The sequence below is a fragment of the Oratosquilla oratoria genome, chromosome 22, assembly GCF_046742065.1.
Source record: "Oratosquilla oratoria isolate Oo_2021 chromosome 22, ASM4674206v1, whole genome shotgun sequence".
Lineage (NCBI taxonomy): Eukaryota > Metazoa > Arthropoda > Malacostraca > Stomatopoda > Squillidae > Oratosquilla > Oratosquilla oratoria.
Window position 1 is genome coordinate 20871859 of NC_134798.1, and position 22974 is coordinate 20894832.

General features: G+C 36.3%; 1 protein-coding gene across 8 annotated transcripts in view; it reads right to left on the reverse strand.

Annotated features, from left to right (window-relative positions):
* Positions 1–22974, reverse strand: part of Tlk (Tousled-like kinase) — a 474415-nt gene that overhangs the window by 139263 nt on the left and 312178 nt on the right. For 6 of the 8 annotated variants that reach the window (XM_076205681.1, XM_076205686.1, XM_076205687.1 and 3 more), the window contains exon 11: positions 10283–10342. The exons of the other annotated variants lie outside the window; for them this stretch is intronic. In XM_076205681.1, the coding sequence (XP_076061796.1) occupies positions 10283–10342 (60 nt within the window). The remainder of the gene's footprint in view (positions 1–10282; positions 10343–22974) is intronic. 8 annotated transcript variants of the gene reach the window in all.

The following is a 22974-nucleotide window of genomic DNA, read 5'->3' on the forward strand; positions in this document are numbered from 1 at the left end:
CTGTAACAGGGGCTGGCTGTATCATTTCCAGGATTTCACCCTCTCTTGTCCTCAAAACCACCTCCAGGAAATTGGCGGGCCTCTTGTGCAGCTGCCTCTGCCTCGGCCTTCGCTGACTGTGGCTCACCTTCCACTCTTCCGCATCGGTCCTCCAGCAAACCCTCCAACACATTTTGCCATGTATGGTGAATTGTCTTTTGGGTAAAAATTTTCCCGAAGTGTTCAAAAAGAAATTGAATACTGTGTGTACTGTAGTACTCACTTATTCACAGAGTGGGGCCTGAGAACAAGTAACAAGTCACTTCTACAAAAAATGTTGCAGCTATCACGTGCCAACACTCGCACACAGCGCACTGTGTAGGAGCAGTGTGGTGGCCTGTACATGTAAACAAACCCTTGACCAATCAGCATGCAGTTCAAGCCAACAAAGATGGCCGCTGCCTGTGACGTCACGGGGGCACGTGATAGCAGCCGTGTGCCGCGCAATATGAAAATTTGGGCTAGAGACGCGTGATAGTAGCCAATTTGATGCATGATATAGAAATTGTGTCAGCTTTTCAAGTATGCACGATAGCAGTAAAACACGATAACTGGGGGATAGGTGTATGGTGGATAGACTGAGCAGAGAATCAGGTAAGGTGAAATAGATAACTGACACAAAGGTTTCATCACAGAATACTAGGAAAAATTTAATAAAGACTAGAAAAAAAAGTGTGGAAAACTTGTGAATAGAGTGAACGTATGGGGTAAATGAAGAATGGGATATGTGGATGGAGTGAAAGGGGGTTTGGGTACAAGGGAAATGTCTGTTGAGCAGGGAAAACAGAAAGCAAGAGATGGGTGTGAGTGGAGAGATTTCTTTGATCTGTAAAGTCTGGAATGGATGAAAGAGGAAGGTCATCATTGGTGGTAAACCTGCTTTGGCCGGGCTCTACAGTACAAGTGCTGTATCTTACTGCAATACTTCTGACTTGAGCAGTTTCCAGAGGACAGGGATGACCTTCATCTACAAAAAGCTAAAATGGGAATAGGTGGATGGTGAATGGGTGTAGGATGGGTGTAGGATGGCATGTGCCTTGGCTGGACCATCTCATTATAAGGAAGAAGAGTATTTTGGGATATGTATGCATGTATATATGTATTTACCTAATACTAGTATACAGGAATCTCTCCAATTCATTACACCTAGTTTCAAACTTCAATTTGATCTATATCCCTATTATCCGATTATAATTAGATTTTAATTCATATATTGTTCCAGCTTGGGTTATATCACTTAAGCTAGTGTTTACATACCTATTTGGAACTGTATTTCTTCAGATTCTTTAAACATGTCTTTAGCTTGTTCTCATGACCTCTTTAAAGCCCTCCTATCCAAAAAAGTTCTTTTGTGCAAAGTTGTCTATCAGCTTTAGGGACCTATCATCTCTTTATCTTCAATTTTGCAATGTTGGCAGATCCAGTGCTCTTAGTTTCTCCTCATATTGTTTGTTTGCCAGACTAGGAACCAGTTTGGTCCTTCCCTCTGTATTCTCTCAATCTTGCTTATATTCATGACTGTGTAGGATTCATGCCACTGGTGCATATTTCAGTCTTGGACAGATCAGGAATTCTATGGGTTTTTTCATCTCCTCATAAGTACAGTGAAAAGCCACTTTAATCTTCTGCAGTAGTTCATCCCTCCTAAAACCCTACTGATATGTATGTCAGGGGAGAGGTTGTTTTTCATAAACCCCCTGGTCATTTAGAGTTATTTTCCCATTTTTTGCTCAAATTTCTTCCATTGCAATTTTGTGACCTTAATTTGATCTTTAGGGGTTGATTATTTCCTTATGCATATTTACACATTCTGTGCATTTCGTCTTCTATTTCTTGTACTACTTTTAGAATTTTTCTTGCCAAATCTTTCTCTTATCTCTCAGGACCAATTTAGATTGTTTTTCTTTTAGACCATATACTACTATACTTTTTTGTCTACCTTATATCTCACTAGATTTTCTTTTTCTTTGATTACCTTGATGACTGCATCTTTGGCATTCTCCTGCATTAGTTGAACTATTTCTTTAAAAATTACTTTGTCTTTTATTTGAATCCTTCTAGCACTTGTATGATATTTGTGAGGAGTGTGCTGGTTGAGGGATGTAGGTATATTAAATTTGATTCCTGCTCTTATCAACCTTTCCATTAGTTTGGATATTGTGGACAGAAGTGAGATGCAGGGTATAATGGAGGGTTTCCAGGTGGTTTGTTAGGTTTCATTATTGGGATTATGTCAGCTCTTTTCCAGATGTTTGTTATTTTGTACAACTAAAAGTTGAGAATGTCAGTTAAGGCTCTTATGGATGTCTGAGATTTTGTCTAGCCCTTCAGGTTTGGAATCTAATTTTTCTGTTTCTTTTTGTCCCTCTACTGATGAAAGGGGAGGGGGTTTGGCTTCAGTGTCTGGTGTGTGTTTTTTCCCCCCTCAATTTTCTGTTGCTGTGTGCTTTAAACTTGTTTTAGAGAAATTCTTTTTGATGATGCTGCATTACAGTTTTGGTCATAGTATTTTACTACTGCTCTATGGGTGGACAGAGTAGGAATATAATTTTGCATTTTTGATGGTTCATTTTACTGTTCTCTACATTCCTCCATTATCAGTCTTTCCATCAATTTCACTTGTTCATTTTTCTATCTTTAAGAACAAATTCCAATTAGCTGCATGTTGTGATCTTGCAAGATGGACAACAAAGTTTACCATTTTCAAAATCTGTCAACCCCCTCCTATCAAGAGGTGCACCCCAGAGGGACTGGCACTGTCTCCAGACTGGGCCTAAGGTACCTGTTAACTTTAACTGTATTTTTTACACCTTTTCAAATATGGAGAACTGATAACCAGCAACTGTTCTCTTCTCCTAACCATTTTCAGTCAGCGAAATAGAAACAGTCCCACATTGATACAATAGATACAACAGTCCAAATTTTCTTCCCAGAAAGATCTGTGGGGGGTTTGGATTTATCAGTGATATTCATTTCGCATTGTCATTTTTGTTTTTTTTAGTCTTTTTTAAACCTCTCTATATTAATGCATAACTGATAGTCATTCAATGCACCCGAGCACTTATATTTCTTATAAGCCTGTCCCTTTTTAGCAATACTTTTTTCAGTTTCTTTGTTAAGCCATTTTGGGCAAGCCTGATTTGGGGGACATCTGTCCTTAAAAGGACTGTAAGTATAAATCATCTTAGTGAGCGTATTTTAAAAATAGTTCCTACATCTGATCTACAGGTCTTTTGCTTAATTTTGCCTCCCAATCTGTAAGCTGAAGCTCCTGATGTAGTTCTATGAACTAAGCTTTACTGAAATTGAGAATCAGGTATTTTAGAAACACAAGTATCTATTTTAAAAAATTTTAGTAGTTTGAATCTAAGTTGTGATCGCTATTGCAACAGTTTCACCAACTGCTAACATTGGTTATCATGCTTTTGCAGCTAGTGATCAATAGATCAAGTAAGTTTCCATGTCTTGTATTTACCTAGTTGTATTATACGGGAAGAGAGCTATGCTCGTGGTGACCCGTCTTTGTATCTCTCAGCATCAAGTTATTTCTTAAAATCTTGAATAGTGTTTGCACACACTGTTTGTCCAATTTGTTCCATGTATCTATCACTCTGTGTGAGAAGCTATTTTTTTTTTTTTTTTTTAGATCTCTTCTGTAATTATCTTTTTCTAGTTGTTTTTTTGTGTCCTCTTAGTTTTTCCATTGTCCCATTTCAGTAAGTCATTCTTATCTAAGGTTTCCATTCCCTTCATAATTCTATAGATAGTAAGTCTCCTCTTTCCCTTCTTTGTTCCAGAGTTGGTAATTCTAATTTGGACAGTCTTTTTACATATGTCATTTTGGAAAGAGTTGGTGCCAGTTTTGTTGTTGCTCTTTGTATTCTTTCTAATTTCTTTATATTCTTTTTGGTACTGGGTGTCCATAGTGTTGCTCTGTACTCAAGTTTTGGTCTTATTAGTGTAGTTAAAAAATATTTTTTTATCATTTCCTCGTCCAAATAGGCAAATGACATTTTTATTGACCTCAATAAATTAAAGGTTTCTCTGACTATTTTATTAATATGCTTATCCAGTGTCATGTCTTTGCTGATCATCACTCCAAGGTCTTTTTCAGAGTTTACTCTTTTGACCTCTTCTTCACCAATTTTATAATCTCTGAATATTCTGTTTTTTTCCAAATTCTGTTATACTACATTTCTTGATATTGAATTTCACTTCCCACTTTTGAGTCCATTTCCAGATCTTGTCCAAGTCTTGTTGTAACGAGTTGCAATCCTCCTCAGTTTATACTTTTAGTATTTTTGCGTCTACAAAGAAATTCATATAACACTACTCCTTCATCCATGTCATTTATGTATATAGCAAACATGATCGGGGCCAGTACTGATCCCTGCGGGACACCGCTTATCATTTCTTCCCAATTTGAGAATTTGTCTCTAATTACTACTCTCATTTTTCTCCCAGTCAGGAAGTCTTTCATCCATCCCAATAATTTTCTTCTGATGCCACCTATTGATTCTATCTTCCTTTTTAGTTTATTTTACATGCTCAACTAAGTAATTGTCACCGAGAAAATCAATAAAGCCACTACCTATATGGCCATGTTCAAGGGTTATCCAATCAATGACAAATAATAAATCTGGTCTTGATGGTTCTTCATTATTTCTAAATCTAGAGTTTACTTTAACCCATTGTGTCACTGTACATGCTATAGTCATGTCTCGACTTCTTAGTAAACTGCTATACTAGATTCCATCTCTGTATCTAACCCTTTACCTAATACTGCTCTATTTCTTTGGAAACCTGAAAAAACATTATTTCCCCACCTTTCAGTTGATTTTGGGGTGTCATTTAAACAAGTCCTCTTTGGTATCATTCCAAGTGGTGATTCTACTCATGTCTAGTCCTCTTTTCATTTGTTTGTTATTCTTTCTCCTTTTCTTTCCTCCATTTTATACATTAATACACTTGATCAAACTGGATACTTTTTCACCATTGTGGTCACTCAAAAGCCATATCTTCATAAATATAAACACAGGTACTTCCTTGATCCTAAAAAAAAAAAAAAAAAAAAAAAAAAAAAAAATATATATAATGCTGGCTTGGAGCTCGTCTGCTAGCATTCTGTTCGCTCTGACAGCACACAGAGAAGTCTAAATGGCATGTATTTACCTAGCCATGGTGACCCGTTTTTGTATCTTGCAAGATCAAATTTGTTTGTAAATTTTTGTATTGTATTTGCACATACTATTTCTTCATCTAATTTGTTCCATATACAGGCACTCCTCGTTTAACGACGACAATTGGGACCAAAGCGCCGTCGTTAACCGAATTGGTCGTTAAGCAAAAGTGTATACATATACGTACATGTACTGTATGTACAATGTCCAGCAATACATGTATCTTTATTTTCATGTATTTTCCCTCTTTTATACAGTACATTAAAGCTTTATTTCCTGTTTATCTACGGTGGTTAGGTTCCTAAAATTACCGTATATGACCAAATCCGCGTATGCTGACATTCCATATTGAATACCGGGGTATTTTTTTAGTTTCGACCATGGGCGCAATATAGCAATAGAAAATTAATTATTAATTTGGTAAATTAAAATGTATCAACGTAATATGCAATTTTGTGGGCAGAAATGAAAGTAAAAAATACCTTGCTACAAGAAAATATGCTAATGAACGAAGTCGGTAGCATAGGCTCGGGACGCCATCTTGTCGTCTGCCAACGTCTCTCACGACGACGACAACGAGCCGGATAACATTTAATTTGCAGGTAATGATTTATTAAACACAGGTTAGGTTAGTTTAGGTTAAGACAAATTAATTTATCCTTTCATTTCTTCGACATCGGCATCTATCATAACAAACATGGTGTACCATTCGTCCGACATGACTTCGTTACTTACGAAATCTGTTTTAGCATTTTTTTTTCATTTCCGCTCACAAAATTGCATATTACGTTGATACATTATAATTTACAAAATTAATAATTAATTTTCTATTGTTATATTGCGCCCATGGTTGAAACTAAAAATTTACCACTACCGGTATACACTGTACCCCAGGTAGTTTTTGCAGCTTGCAGGATGGTAATGTAGACCTAAGCTTCAGAACACTTTACCTCACAGCTAATATCCACCGTACAAGTTCATTTATAACATCATACAAATTTGCCTCAGCCAACTTAATTATCGTACACGACATCGTAACTTCGGGAGATTTACGTTAAACGACGTCATAAAGCCTGTCGTTACTCCGAGTTGTCGTTAACCAAGTAGGTCGTTAAACGAGGAGTACCTGTATCTATCACTCTGTGTGGGAAGCTGTTCTTTTTCAGGTTTCTTCTGTAGTTCTCCTTTTTGAGTTTCATTGCATGTCCTCTGTAAGTCCTCTCTATCAAGGCGTTCTTTACCTTTCATAATTTTGTAGATGGTTAGTAGGTCCCCTCATTCTCTTCTTGTTCCAGGGTTGGCAATTCCAGTTCGGCCAGTCTTTGTTCATATGTCAGGTTTGAAAGTGATGGGGCCATCTTTGTCATTGCTCTTTGTATACTTTCTAATTTTCTTATATTCTTTTTTGTACTGGGTGACCATATCAGCACTGTATATTCCAGTTTTGGCCTTATCAGTGTTTAATATTTTCTTGATCATTTCCTTATCCAGGTATTTAAATGCCAGCTTTATTGATCTCAACAAATTGTATGTTTCTCCAACTATTCTACTCATATGTTTATCTGGCAACCTGCAATATGCTGCTAAAGGTATGCATATTGCAGGTATGACTACGTATTTATTTACCTAGTTGTATTTTATGGGATGTGAGCTATGCTTGTAGTAACCCGTTTTCGTATCTCTCCATATCCAGTTTATTCTTAAAATTGTGTATAGTTTTGGTGCTCACTGTTTCTCCGTTTAGTTTGTTCCAGACATCAACCTCTATGTGGGAAGCTATTCTTTTTCAGGTCTCTTCTGTAATTGTCCTTCTTTGGCTTCTTTTTGTGTCCTCTTGTTTCTCTTCTGTCCCATTTTAATAAGTTGTCTCTATCGAGAATTTCCATCCCTTTCATAATTCTGTAAATGGTCAACAAATCACCTCTTTCTCTTCTCTGTTCCAGTGATGATAGATGTAATTTCTCCAATTTTTATTCGTATGTCAGATTTGAGAGTGTAGGTGCCATTTTTGTTGCTGCTGTTTGTATTCTTTCTAATCTTATGTTCTTTTTTGTGCTAGGTGCCCACAGTGTTGCAGCACTTCCTAGTTTAGGTCTTATAAGTGTAACCACTATTTTTCTTAACCATTTCTTCATCCATGTAGTCAAAGGCCACTTTCATTGATCTTAATAAGTTAAAAATCTCTCCAAATAATTTATTGACATGTTTATCAGGTGTCAAGTCACTTGAGAAGATCACTCCCTGGTCCCTTTCTGAATCAACTTTTTTGACTTCCTTGTTTCCAATTTCATATTGACCCGATACTCTATTTTTGCTTTTTCCAAATTCCATTATGCTACATTTCTTAATGTTGAAGTTCATCTCACATTTCTGACTCCATTCCCATATTTTGTCTAGGTCTTCTTGTAGCGATCTGCAATCTTCTTCTGTTCTTACTCTCTTGAGTAATTTGGCATCGTCAGCAAAGAAGTTCATATAACAATTTACTCCCTCATCCATATCATTTATATATATGGCAAACATTAAAGAAGCCAATACAGAGCCTTGCGGGATGCCACTTATCACATCATCTCGGTTCTAATTTTTGTCTTTAAGTACCACTCTCATTTTTCTCCCAATTAAGAAATCCTTTATCCATTCCAATAGCTTACCTTATATTTTTCCTATTATTTCAATTTTTCTTATTAATTTTTATGTGGTACTTTGTCAAATGCCTTCTGCAAGTCCAAGAAGGCACAATCTGGCCAGCCATCTCTTTCTTGCATTATCTCAATTAATCTTGAGTAAAAGCAAATTAAGTTTGTGGTACATGATCTTCTACTTCTAAAGCCAGATTGTTTAGGGTTTACTATTTTATTTTCTTCCAAGTGTTTGGTCCATTTGTTTCTGATGACTTTTTCGCATATTTTTGCTACTGTGCTTGTAAGGGATACCGGTCTGAAGTTTGTAGGATCTTCTTTATTTCCTCCTTTATATATTGATACTATGTTTGCATCTTTCCAATCTTGCGGTACCTTTCCTTCTTTGAGTGAGAAGTCTATTATCTTGTATAATTTGTCTGTCAGTTCATCTATACATTCAGTATCCAATTGCAATTCCATCCGGTCCATGCAATTTCCTGACATATAGGTTTTTTATTTGGTTTCATTTCTTTTTGTGTTACCATTATTTCTTTCATTTGGGTGATATTTTTTGTTGTCCATGTTCCCAAAATTTGTGTATATGTTAAATGGAACCAATACTGGCATGTGTTGCATTTGATGGATATGTGTACATAGTTTGTGTGTTTAGAGCATGTGGGGCATATGTAAGGGCCTGGTTTGGTTTCTATATTGCTGTGTAATAAGAGATCTGGGAAGATGGGTGCTGGTGTTCTGACCATGTTATGGGGGAAAGCGAGAGAAGGTAGGGGGGGGGTGTATAGGCAACGGATACAATTGGGAGTTGTATGGGAAATTGTAAAGAGTGACTCTCTAGCCTGGTCCTGAGACCAGGTGCCAGCCCCTTGGGGTTACACCTCTTTGAAGAGGTGAAGTGTGTTTTGTCTATTCGCCATCTGTGGCAGGGTTTGGATTTCAGTCTTCTTTTTCATGGGTGGGGTCTCTCTCCTTGCTGTCTCTATGTCCAGTGTGGCTACTTGAAAACTGGACACTGCAGACACTGAAGTCAGTGAGGACTTCAGTGGGGAAGCAAACATACTGTTTTGTGTCAGCCGATGTTCTAGGTTGTTTTGGGCTGCTATTATGTAATTGTGGCATTGTCAAGATGGGCTTAGTTCCAAAGGGAGCTATCTCCATGCATTTTTAGATCTCTTAAACAATGACAATCAGACCTGCAATATGCTACTAAAGGTATGCATGTTGCAGGTATGACTATAAAATAAATGCCTTAATAAGGAATCAAATCAGACTATGAAACAATGATTGGCAAGCTGGGAAGAAGAAAAAGAAGGAAAAAAAGACAAGAAAAACATAAGAACAAAGAAAAATACATCAAAATATCAACACAATACTAAATATTTCAATCTTATTTCATTCATTCCCTATAAACCACTTTTTCACAAAATCTAGTACTCTGTAATAGCAATGATAACCAAGCAGCTAAAACTGACAAAAAAAATATATATATATTGAAAACAAATCATACTATTAACTATTGTAATGACAGAGCCAGAAACAAAGCAGGACAATGCACTACCAAGAATAGAATATGAAATGGCAATGATCCAACTGTCAACACCACACATCCATAAAAAAAAAAATAATAATAAAAAAAAAATAAAAAAATAAATGAGCATTCAGTGATGATACATCACACACACCAGCCAAGCCAACACCCAATGCAGACATCTCTACCAAGAAAAGATCCCCTAACTGCTACCATCATTCTTCCTCCTCATTGTATTTCAACAATTCTTCTAAAGAAACTATTTGATTCATTGTGTGTCCCTTATTAACTTCCTTCTGCAAAGGTTTTTAACAACATTCCTTTCCCACAACTATTCTTCCCTGCCTTCTTCTGCACCTGTGAAACTCTTCCTCTTCTTCATAATGATATCCCTTTCAAGACCCAGTTCCCTTCTCTAATTCCTCTTCCCTCTTCTTAACCTTTCACAATTTACTCCCATATTAAAATAATTTGATATTCTTTACCATCATTTCCCTACTTTATCAACAGTTCTACTTCCTCCTTTGTCCTACTTTCACATAAACATTCCTTTCTCTATTCACTTTCATCTACTACTGTACAAATAATATGCCACCTTAAATCACCCGGAAACTTGCTGACATCTTGAGATACACACCAACCTAATAGCCTCAAAAAGGCTGAAGACCCATGCCTCGTTACTTCATAATACCCTTCCCTTCAGCTTAACATTCCAGCCCTTCCCTCTATAAAAGATTTTTAGGGTTGTCTATTTTATCCACCATAGCCAAATCTCAACATCCCCCATCCTTTATGTATATCCCTCCCATCCCATATAGGCTAGTAGCCACCAAGAGGCTCCTTATGATGTAGATGTGAGGGTAGCATAAGCAGTCTGGCAGGGCGATGATGCTTACTCTGGTGGTGGGTTGTTCAGCAAACCTTGGCTTGCTTGGCTCAGACCCCCAAACCACCGCCTGGGGAAGAACCTCAGCTTTAGCACCAACACCGTATGTGTACACATGAATGAGTCCAACTATGTTTCTGTGTATAAAGTTGTGTATGCATGCAAATTTATTGTAACAGCAATACAACAAACATGTGCATGTATTATATACAAAACCGAAGAAACCTTACTATTTACAAGCATTACAATATATATGTCTAGATAAGAAAGTCCTATTTTGGGCCCAATTATTCATCTCGGGCAGTCACCAGTCATTATTCCTTTATATTTGATTGGGCCTTGAGCTGGTCCTTATCCTTGTCTGCTGCTCTTTATTTACCTGTTTGTCCCTTTCTACTTTCCATTTTTTTCTTTCTCACTCTTAATGTCTACCAGTCTATATATTTGCATCTGAACTAATTTGAATGTATAAATTTTACTACATGGTTTATATGTATTACCTGTCCCAATATTCCAGCACAATTTCATTGAACCAAATAATTCAAACAAGTTGTACATGTCATACAAATTGGTCTTTATTTCATAGTACTGTAAAAATCATCTATATGTATCATGCATCATAATAAAATTCAATACAAAATTTTATATTAACATAATGTAGAAATTATGTTAAGGACATCAGTACTCTTATATCAAAATAATTAAGCTAGAATGATAATTCATTTCTGTAAGAGGCAGGCAGTGTGAAAAGTATCTGTGCAAATTTTTATGAAGATCTGGGGGGGGGAATATTAAAATAAATATAAAAATATTTAATAATTTGATGTCTTTATCTACATATCTTGGTAACTAATAGAAATTGTGATCTGTAAATTTTTCTTAGGAAACTAGATGCTTTGATGCAGATTGTCTTGTCAACTTGTTACACCATACTGGATTTTTCTTTTGGGTACCCAAATTACAATAAATAAATAAATAAATAAATAAATAAAATAAAAACATAATTGCATTGCTAATAGCAATAGCTTTACCCTTTAGACACAATTCAACAAAATTTAGAAAAAAGGTAAAAATTGTATAAAAAAATACATAGTTTTCAGTTATATATATAAAAGAGACAAAAAATACCATTAGTGAGTTTTTGAGCTGCAAAGATAAAACAAAAAATCTCGCCCTCTGTATGAAAAAACTATTAGCAATAAATATATGAAAAATGCATAGATACTGATAAATTACATATAAATGAAGTGCAGAGTGATATTTTTCAGGTTTACATTACTTTATCCTAAAATTGTTATTTGCTTTTACCAGGGATGAGTCACTTCCATATAATCATCACAGTCCCTGGCCAAGGATCAGAGCTCCTCTGGTGCATTGGCGGGGTCTACAAGCAGTTTCCTCTTTTTGGGAGGGTTGCATTTGACTACCTGTTCTGTTTTTGTCCAGGTCCTGGAATTTTCAATGCCAATTCTTTTCCCAGGTAGCCTTCCACATACCCAGTATTGTTGCTGATCACTGCTCAGGCAGCACCAGCTTGCCAAGGCTCTTGACTTTTGGCCAGATGTTCCATATACCACTGTGTAGCAGCTTGTTGGGGTTTTGAGTCTTGGCCTTTAGGCACCTCTTCAGCAAGCTGTGATCAGTTAGTCTATAATAAACCTCCTCCAGCTTCCTCATTTTTGCCTTCTCCAGAGAAGTCTTTAATCCCAACTAAAAATTTATTTTTGCCATTATTCTCTACATTTGTGTCATTGCCACTATGGAAGAATCTTTTCCTCTTACAAGCAGATGAAACCAGTTCTGCAGAAGCTGCAGAGGCTGTGGAAGTTGTGGATATAGAAGTGAAAGGCTGTAACAGCTGATCAAAAGAAACATTACTCACCAGCTGTTCATTGATAGGCAATGCATGCTTGCCTCACAATAGGCTTGTAAGCCTTACCCCTAGGAGGAAGTAATAGCTTCCTCTTCTTACTTGGCTTCATCTTATGAAAATATAAAAGTTACATAATGATCCACAATACAATAGAAAAAGAAAGAAAGAAAGAAAGAAAAAAAAAATCAACATCATCAATACTTAGTCGAGATATACATAATGTTACTTTGTGTTTCCTTGCCTTTCCTTGCTGACAGCTCACTGTCAGAATATGTTGACAGACATATGATATAACCTTCTAAAATTGTATACACATACATATACCAATGGCTTTTTTCCCCTTACATGGGAGTTAGCCAAAGTCAAAGGCATAAATCCACTTCCCCCCCCCATTTCATCCCCACATACTCCACTCCCATTCAACACCCCTCCCTCTCTCTTTTCTTGGCTCCTCCTGGGTGATGGCTCATCCCTACATCTCTACCACTGCCCTGGGTCAGAAGCAATGTAGCAAGACACACCACATCCACAGCAAGGCTGCTTCATTTAATCAGTGACCTCCCTCTCTGTACCCTCATGCAGAAAAAGAAAAACATTGAATGTAAATGTTGAATAGAAAGCTATTCTTATACCATGTCCCTTTAAACAACATGAACCACTCAAGATACTTCTTAAAAAATTAATCAAACATAGTATATGATGCTGTACAACATTCTTGTTTCAGCAGTGTACAGTATTGTACATACTTGAAATGATTTTTTCACATGCTTCTGACAATTTAAAATTAATAATGATAAAATAAATAAATAAATAAATAAATAAATAAATAAATAATTTTTAGTGCACCGACATCCATTAAGGCTGTATGACAAATTTTATGAACAAAGGTTTACCTGTAACACGTTATATAATGTACATATTGTGTACCACACATTATTTATATGTTATTCAATGTCATGAATAAATGAGCTGCAAGTATATACAATACATACACCAAAATGTGCAGCATCACAGACTAAACTTGGGGAAAGAAACATGACACGAGCCATATACTAAATATTTCCAACACACAGGTTAGTGGCAATAGTGGGTTCCTGCCACAAAACTAAACAGATTATTTGGCACTTCTACAGCATCAAGTTACAACCCTTTTATTACACACTGGTTTTTCCACATATATGTAGGAAGCATTCTATAGCATCTGAATTTCCATAAAGTAAATACTGTACATAATTCTGGGGCACAGCACAAGGTGGAGAAGGGTTGCTAAACAACCCCCCATCCCCCTTTCAGGAAGTATCGTCATGTACCATTAAATTACTTCAGTACTAGGCTATAATTACTATATCAGTACAGTTACGAAGTTGACATTCTGTTTTGGAATCCTGTTTCAGATAAATGATGAATAGTGTGCATTCACTTGGACAATTATTTTTACCTAGACAAGAAAATATGTTGAAGATATGACTTTTAATGCTATGAGTTTTGACATCAAACTGTGCTTCAGACCAATGCAGCAACAAGCAGCTAACTTTTCTCATGCCATACCCATGTTAATGCTTTATGATGATGATAATGATTGGCACAAATTAAAGAAGGCATATGGTCAATATGCCAACTTGTTTTCCAACAACCCAGTCACCAAAGCAGAATATAAGATGTAGCATCACAAGTGGCAGAATCAACATGGCACAGATGGACCTCAAACGGCAGTTGCTATATTCTCTTAATTTTGGTATACAGGAAAGAAGCTATCCTCACTGCGCCCCATCTCTTATGATCCAATTTATCATGCCTAGCCTCAAATTCATGTACACTTCTAACTTAGCCAATATCATTGGCTTCCAATTATCACATTTAGATATGAAAAGAAGAAGGGAGGGGTAGTGAATTGGAGTGGAGTGTGTAAGTATTAAATAAGTGGGAGTGGATTTATGCCTTTTGACTCTGGCTACCTCCCTTGTAAGGGGAAAATACCTTGGTATATTGGGACCTCTGTGCTCAAGGGGCATATGCGCCAAAAACCAAATTTCCAGAAAAACATGTTTAAAATCTAACAACAATTGCACAATGAAGAAAACAAAAAATGTTAAAGTATTTGGTATGAAAAGATAGCTCACAAGGAGACAAATTCCATGGTGTAAATTTTTTTCTTTCTTTTTTTTTTAAGAGCTTTTCCTTCAATGAAAAAATTAAAAAATCCAGGGGTAATTTTATATGTGTAAGTGTTTATGATCTGATTTTATTCATTTTTGGCACATTCAACAAGTGTATTAAAACTAAGAATCCCTGGAAATTTCAGCTTAAAACATTTATTGGTTCGTGTTATATAAGTGTTTTTGTGATGTAAATAATTATTATCAATTATCTTATAGAAAAATCAATGACAACAAAATTCATCGAATCATAACTCACGTAAATTGCTGTCTGTAGTACACCACTGCAGGGAGACAAGATTCACCACTGTCTCTTTTGGCCTTTTTTTCACCCCCCCCCCCAAACTTTTCAGGGCACCTTTTCCGACTGGGACGCAGCACTGAACCCTCACCCACATCACTATCAGCATGATCACCCATAATTCACTCGATATCCGTAATAAAACAAGAAAATAATGGCCCAGAAACAACAGGTGGGCACCCTTTATCTCACCACGTGTGTGTACTAAGGCAGGGAGGCGTGAGAGACTTGGAGTGGCGCTGCTTGCCACAGCACACGATTAAATACCCTGACATAAAGGTCCAATTCCAGTATTCTGCTTTCAAGACTAGACAGAGGGTGCTTCCATCTACCGGATTCTGTTACTAGCTTGAAAACGTTGGAGGTGGTGGTTATGCCCCTTGAGCATGGAGGTCCCCATATGTATGTAGATATGAATTCATGTACTGTTCCAGTTTGGGCTATCTCACCTTCTTAGCTATCTATCTATAAACCAAAGGCTTCTTCTCCCTTATAAGAGAGGTACCCAGTCAAGGCACACACCCACTCCCACCCATTCCACTCCCATCAGCCACCTTTGTTTCCCTCTCCTCTTAGCTTCTCATGGATGAGGGATGATGGATGAAAAGTTTCTAAGCTATTCCAAATGTATTTCTTTACATCCTTTAGATAAACAATCTTTCATAATTTGTTCAAATATGTTGTCGCCCCTGTCAGCCCTCACTTATTGATATACGGACTCACTTCTTTTAGTTGGTAGGCTGTCTGTTCCACTTAGTGTTGGTTCTCTTCATTGATAGGTTTCTACCTCTCACTTCCCTAAATTTTTCTGTCTAGAATTAAATTCTAGAGCTTTCTATATCTTCTGTTCAGTGCAATTAAGAATACACAATGTACTCTATGGTTTTTCTAAAATCCCCCAAGAGCACATATACAAGATCCTATGTGAGCTTTGCAATGTAGTCATTTCCTTAGTCCAATGATCTTTAACTTTTTATTTAAGATACTCCCCAAAGGGTGTGATCTTACATTCATGAACCAATTAGAATTTTCTCCTCCTTCACCCTTTCACCATTCATAATCTTTGTTTCAAGCCTTTACAGCAATATTGTTTACTTAACCTTGAGTCTCTGCATAATTCTCACTCAGGTTATAAAGGGGCACCACTTCAGCACTATGTAAATATATATATTCAAGCTCCTTAGCCCAGCTCTTTTATTACCTACACAAAACAGACTCAGGCAGCTCACTTGAACTGTTATTTACAAACAGCCTACCTATAAAATGCAACAACCTATCTTCTACCTTTTTTTTTACCCTCTTTTCTATCAGCCTCTTACAGGGCTTGGCAGCTACCACTTGGTCGCCCTGACCAATCCTTTTCTACCTGCCTCTTTCATCATAACCTACAATCTATCTTTCATCATGAGATTTCTTTTGTCATTGTAGTCTATCCCCTTTATCAACCTGAATATTGTCATCATATCACCATTTTCTTTTCAAACTTTCAAAGTTTGTAGACCCAGTGCTTTTAGTCTTTCCTCACATGGTTTATCTGGCAGGCTATGGACCAGTTTGGTTTGTGCCTTTTGTATTCTCTCAATCTTGCTTATATCCTTCACTCTGTGTGGTGACCTTACCATTGACATGTATTCTCATCTTAGAGAGATCAGGGTTTCAAAGACTTTTTTCATCATATCTTCATTTAGTAAAAAGCCACTTTAATCTTCAGCAGTCTGTACGTCTCTCCCACAATCCTACTGACACATCTGTCAAGTGATAGGTTGTCTTTTATCAACACTATAATCTTTTCTTTTGATTTTGTAATCAATTTCCAAAGGAATAGTTTAAAGATATTTTTTTTACAACTATGTCATTAGCCTTTTGTAAATCTAAGAAGGCACAATCTGCCCACCTGTCCCTTTCTTGAATTATTCCTATTAGCCTCGACTAAAAGCATATTAAGTTTGTGGCACGTGATCTTCCATGCCTAAATCCAAACTGTTTTGGATTTAGTATTTTGTTCTCCTCCAAATGTTTAATCCATTTACTTTTGATAACTTTTTTGCATATTTTTGCTATTGTACTTGTAAGGGCAACCAGTCTATAGTTGGTTGGGTTTTCTTTGTCCCCTCCTTTGTATATTGGTACAATATTTGCTTATTTCCAGTCTTGTGGTACTTTTCCTTCTTTGAGTGAGAAATCAATTATCTTGTGTATTTTGTCCATTAGTTCATCTATACATTCTTTTAATATCCAATCAGCAATGACATCTGGCCCGTGTGACTTTCTGATGGGCTGGTCAGTGATACCAGCCTATAATTCAGTGGTGACTCCTTAATTCCACCTTTGTGAATTGGTACCTCATTAGCTTTTTTCCAATCATGCCCCACCATGCCTTCTTTTAAGGAATATATAGTAGGGCTTTGAATCTTGTCCACCAGTAGTTCCTTTAATTCTTTAAGCATCCAGTTTGAGAACCCATCAGGTCTTGATGTTTTTCTCACATCCAATGTTTAAAAAAAAAAAAAAAAAAAAAAAAGGGGGGGGGGAGACAAGAAACTTTCATTCATTATTAATTCTGCCTGAGCTGACACTTCAAACAATTCATCATCCACTATTAGCTTGGTCATAACTTCCTTGTGCCTCAATGTATCATTGATGAACCTGTAAAACAATTTCGATTCATCTCTGCATTTATCTACAACCCCTCCTTTCAAAATCACTTTCCTCCCTGCAGATTATTTATTATTGTCATTTCTAGCTAGTTTACAAGTTTCCTTTGTGTTAGTGTGTATTTGCCTAGTTGTATCTTACGGGAAGGGGAGTTACGCTCATGGTGTTCTTTGTATCTCAGAGTGTCTAGTTTGCTCTTAAATTCATGTAGAGTTTTGCACACACTATTGTTTGTTTGTTCCAGGCATCCACCACTGTGTGAAAAGCTTTTTTTTTTTTTTAAGGTCTCTTCTATAACTGTCCTTTTTGAGTTTCATGTCCCCTTGTATTTCTTTTATCCCAATTTAGTAAGACTTCTCCATCCAGGACTCCCACACCTTTCATGATTCTATGGATGATTAGCAAGTCCCCTCTTTCTCTTCTTTGTTCCAGAGTTGGTAATTTCAGTTTTGACAATCTCTCCTCATATGACAGTTTTGAAAGTGTTGGGGCTATCTTTGTAGCTGCTCTTTGGATTCTTTCATTTTTTTTTTTATATTCTATTTGGTACTGGGTATGTATTTGCCTAGTTGTATCTTATGGGAAGGGGAGCTGTGCTTGTGATGTCCCATATCTGTATCTCACCATGTCTAATTTGCTCTTAAATTTTTGTATTGTTTTTGCACACATTAGTGTTTTATCTAGTAAGTTGCATACATCCACCACTCTATGGGGAAAGCTGTTTTTTCAGTTACTTTCCATGTCCTCTAGTGTTTCTCTTATCCCAATTTAGTAAGTCATCTCTATCAAGGACTTCTACATCTCTCATGATTCTGTAGATGGTCAACAAGTAATCTCTTTCTCTTCTTTGTTCCAGAGTCAGTAGTTCTAATTTTGACAATCTTTCTTCATATGACATTTTTGATAGTGTTGGGGCCATCTTCATAGTTGCTTTCTGGATTATCTCAATTTTCCTTATATTCTTTTTAGAATTGGGTGACCATAGTGTCATTGCATACTCCAATTAAGGCCTTATCAGTGTGACCAGTATTTTCTTTACCATTTTTTCACCAAAGCAAAAGCAACTTTTATTGATCTTAGCAAGTTATAGGTTTTGCCAGCAATTTTGTTTATATGTTTGTCAGGGGACATATCTTTTGTGATGATGACTCCTAGGTCTTTTTCAGATCCCACTTTCATTACTTCCTTTTCACCAATTTTATATTGTCCTGCTATTCTTTTCTTTTCCAAATTCCATTATGCTACATTTCTTGATGTGTCCCCTTCCCACTTATGACTCCATTCCCAGATCCTGTTCACATATCTGTAGTGAGTCAAAGTCTGTTTCAGTATTCACTTTCTTTAACAATTTTGCATCATCTGCAAAGCTCATGTAACATTCCACACTATACAAACACTATGCAAATACTATACAAGATTTTAAGATAAAACTTGATGCGGAGAGATACAAAGACGGGTCACCACGAGCATAGCTCCCCACCCGTATATTACAACTAGGTAAATACACCTTCATCCATGCCATTCACATAGCAAACATTATTGGAGCCAATACAGATCCTTGTGCAACTCCACTAATTACCTCTTCCTAAGTAGAACTCTTTTCTCTGAGCACTACCCTCATTTTTCTTCCATGCAAAAAGTCCTCCATCCATTTCAGTAGTTAACCTTGTATCCCTCCTATGGTTTCCAGTTTTCTTAATTTTTTTTTTTTTTTTTTTTTGTGAGAAACTTTGTCAAAAGCTTTTTGTAGGTCTAGGAATGCACAATCAGCCGATTTGTACCTTTCTTGTACTATGTCTAATAGTCTCAAGTAAAAACAGATCAAATTTGTGGTACATGATCTTCCCTGTCTAAATATGAATTGTCTCTTGATTTAGGATCTTGTTCTCTTCCAGATGTTTTATCTTTCGTATTTCCTCCTTTATAAATGGTACGATATCAGCATTTTCCAGTCTTCTGGTATTTTTCCTTCTTTGAGTGAGCAACTTGTTATGTTATATATTTTGTCTGCTAGTTTATCTTTACATTCTTTTAATATCCAATTTCCTATTCCATCCAAGCCGTGCAATTTCCTGACATCATGGTTCATTATTAGATCCATTATTTCTTTCCATGTTAGCCTTATTTCCCTTAAGGGAGGGGGGGGATGTTGAATTTTTTCTCATCCTGATGTTGCATTTTTTCTCAAGTGAAAACAGACTTAAAGTGTTTGCTCATGACTTCAGCCATTTGTATATCTTTTGTGTATTCCATATTCCCTTGGCATAGTTTCACTTTGTCCTGTTTAATTTTTAGTTTACCATTTACATATCTATAGAATAGTTTTGGCCGATCCTCACATTTTTCTATTGTCTTTTTCATAGTTTCTTTTTTCTTCCATGCATATTTTTACATATTTGTTCCTTTGATTAATATATATTGCCAATAGAAACCTTTTCATGCCACTCAGTGATCTAAAATCTATGCATTTTGCTTCGCTCTTGTGCCAGTAGATGGCTCTGGGTATATGTTTACATTGTAACACAATAGACAGCATCTTGTGGTTTCTATGGTCCATCATCATTTTCTTCCATTTCACTTCAATTACACACTATCTACATTGTAAATTAATCATTTTGGGTATCCATGAGCACTCCCCTTCCTATCACACCCTAGGTATTCTATAATTGTCACTGTTAAGATATCTTTTTTTTTTTTAAGTATTTCAGGAGCTCCAATATATGCGTGTTGCCACTATTTACCTAGTTGTATGTTACGGAAAGGGGAGCTATGCTTGTGGTGTCCCACTTTTGTATCTCACAGTGTCTAGTTTGCTCTTAAATTAGTGTATAGCTTTTGCACACACTATTGTTTCATCCAGTTTGTTCCAAGTGTCCACCACTCTGTGTGGAAAACTGTTTTTCTTCAGATCTCTTCTATAACTATCCTTTTTGAGTTTCTTTCCATGTCCTCTTGTGTTTCTCTTGTCCCAATTTAGTAAGTCTTCTCTATCAAGTATTTCCATGCCTTTCATGATTCTATAGATGGTCAATAGGTTGCCTCTCTCCTTTGTTCCAAAGTTGGTAATATCAATTTAGCCAGTCTCTCTTCATATGACAAATTTGAAAGTGTTGGGGCCATTTTCATGGTTGCTCTCTGTATTCTTTCAATTTTCTTTATATTCTTTTTGGTACTGGGTGACCATAATGTCACAGCATACTCCAGTCTAGGCCTTATTAATGTGACTAATATTTTTCTAATAATTTCTTCATCCAAATAGGGAAACGCCACTTTTATTGATCTTAGTAAGTTATAGGATTCTCTGACAATTTTGTATATCAGAGAACATGTTGTTTGAGATAATTACTCCCAGTTCTTTTTCAGATCCCACTATCTTTACCTCTTTAGTTCCAATTGTATATTATCCTGATATTCTTTTTTTACTTTTTCCGTCCATTATGCTATATTTCTTAATGTTGAAGTCCATTTCCCACTTCTGACTCAGTTTCCAAACCTTGTTCAGGTCTCTCCTGTAGTGATTCACAGTCCCTTTAGGTTTTCACTTTCCTTAACAATTTAGCATCGTCTGCAAAGTTCATGTAAAATTCCACATCATTAACATAAATAACAAATATTATTAGAGCCGATATATATATATATATATATATATATATATATACACACACATCAAAGGCTTTCCCCCTTACAAGGGAGGTAGAAAAAATTACCACCCATTCATTAAATCAGCAACCACCCCCCTCCGTCCCCTCATAAAAGAATTGGAGAAGACAGAGAGAAACTCCTTCATGCTACATTAATATATTTTTCACACATACTCCCTCATCCACCACCAACTCCCCTCATGCATCACAGCATCATCCATTCACAACCATTCTCCATTCACCCCTATCTTCTGTCCTCTCCTGTCCTTCCTCACCAGACATTCCCCTCTTTCCCAGTGCCCTTTTTACCCCATTCATCCATCTCATCCTTGGTCCTCACCTCATGTTCATCCCATCCACCTCTACCTTCCACACCTCTTTTATTAATCTTTCTTCACTCATTCTTTCCATGTGTCCAAACCATCTCAATACTCTTTCATCAACCCTAATTCTCATCCTCACCTCCTCACTCTATCCAACCTAGTAACCCTTATCATACTTCTCAGGCAACTCATCTCAAACACATTCAAATTCATCCTCTCTTATGTTCCATGTTTCTGCCCCATACAGTGAAAGGTGGAGAGGACCCTTGAGGAAATATACAACTGGATATAACCATTGAATATACAATGACTCAGTGAGTAAAGGAAAATACCAGATATAGAAACAATGAAAAACCATCGAGACTAGACTTAATATTTACAACAGAGCTGAAATTGTGGATAAAATGGAATACAAGACACCAATTGGAAAGAGTGACCACTTATTAACTGATTTTGAACTAAAAGAAGAAATTGATTTAGGAAGAAATGAGAAACACAGAAAAGGTAAACTAATGTGCAACAAAACTTCTTTAACTAAGAAACAAAGATGGAAGAAAAATGGAATATATTTAAAGAAATTTATAAAGAAGAAATTAACACGTACCAAAGCAGCAGGAAAGGGTGTACCTTAAGTACTGGTATAACAAAAAATGTAGGGGCAAAAGATAGAAGAAACAAAGCTAGGGGGAGCAAAAAAGTAAGTGGCAAATATATATCAAACTGAGCAATACATATACCAAAGGCTTTTTCCCCCTGATAAGGGAGGTAACCAAAAAACAAAGGCATAAAAACCACTCCCACCCATTCCATCCCCAACATACACCACTCCACCCTCTTCCCTCCCTTTTATCTTGGCACCTCCTGAATGATGGGTCATTCCTCCATCTCACCCATTGCCCTGGGTCAGAAGCAGTGTCGCAAGACAGCACAAGATACAGAGAAGAAAAACAAAACTATGAAAAAGACATTAGAGAAATGTAAGGAACCTAGATTATTCTACAGGTATGTGAATGGTAAATTGAAAAATAAACAAGAAATAGTAAACTGTGTCAAGGAAATGAGGAATATATAGATGTAGAACTGGCGGAAGTTATGAATAAATATTTCAAGTCTATATTCACAATAGAAAATGCACATAATTGGGAAGAAAGAAAAGGTAGAAAGATCCCCCAATGAAAGAAATAAATGTAATACAAAAAGAATTAAAGGACCAAATAATAAATTTTGGTGTCAGAAAATCACACAGTCCAGACAGAATTGCAAATTGGATACTAAAAGAATGTATAGATGAGCTAGAGGACAAGATATATAAAATATTAGATTGCTCACTCAAGGAAGGAAAAGTACCACAAGACTGGAAAAATGCAAATATAGTACCAATATATAAAGGCGAAGATAACAAAGACCCAACAAACTATAGGCCAGTCTCCCTTACAAGCACAATAGCTAAAATATGTGAAAAAGTTATCAAAAGTAGATGGATTAAACATCTGGAAGAAAATAAGATACTCAATCCAAAACAATTTAAATTTAGACAAGGTAGATCTTGTGCCACCATCTTGATGTTTTAATTCAAGACACATAATACAAGAAAAGTATGAATGGGCAGACTGCTTTTCTAGATTTACAAAAGACATTTGATAAGATACCACACAAATCACTAATAAGAAAACTTGAAACAACAGGTGTACAAGGAAAATTAATTAAATGGAAGATTTTTTGAACAGGAGAAAAATGAGGGTGGTGCTTAAAG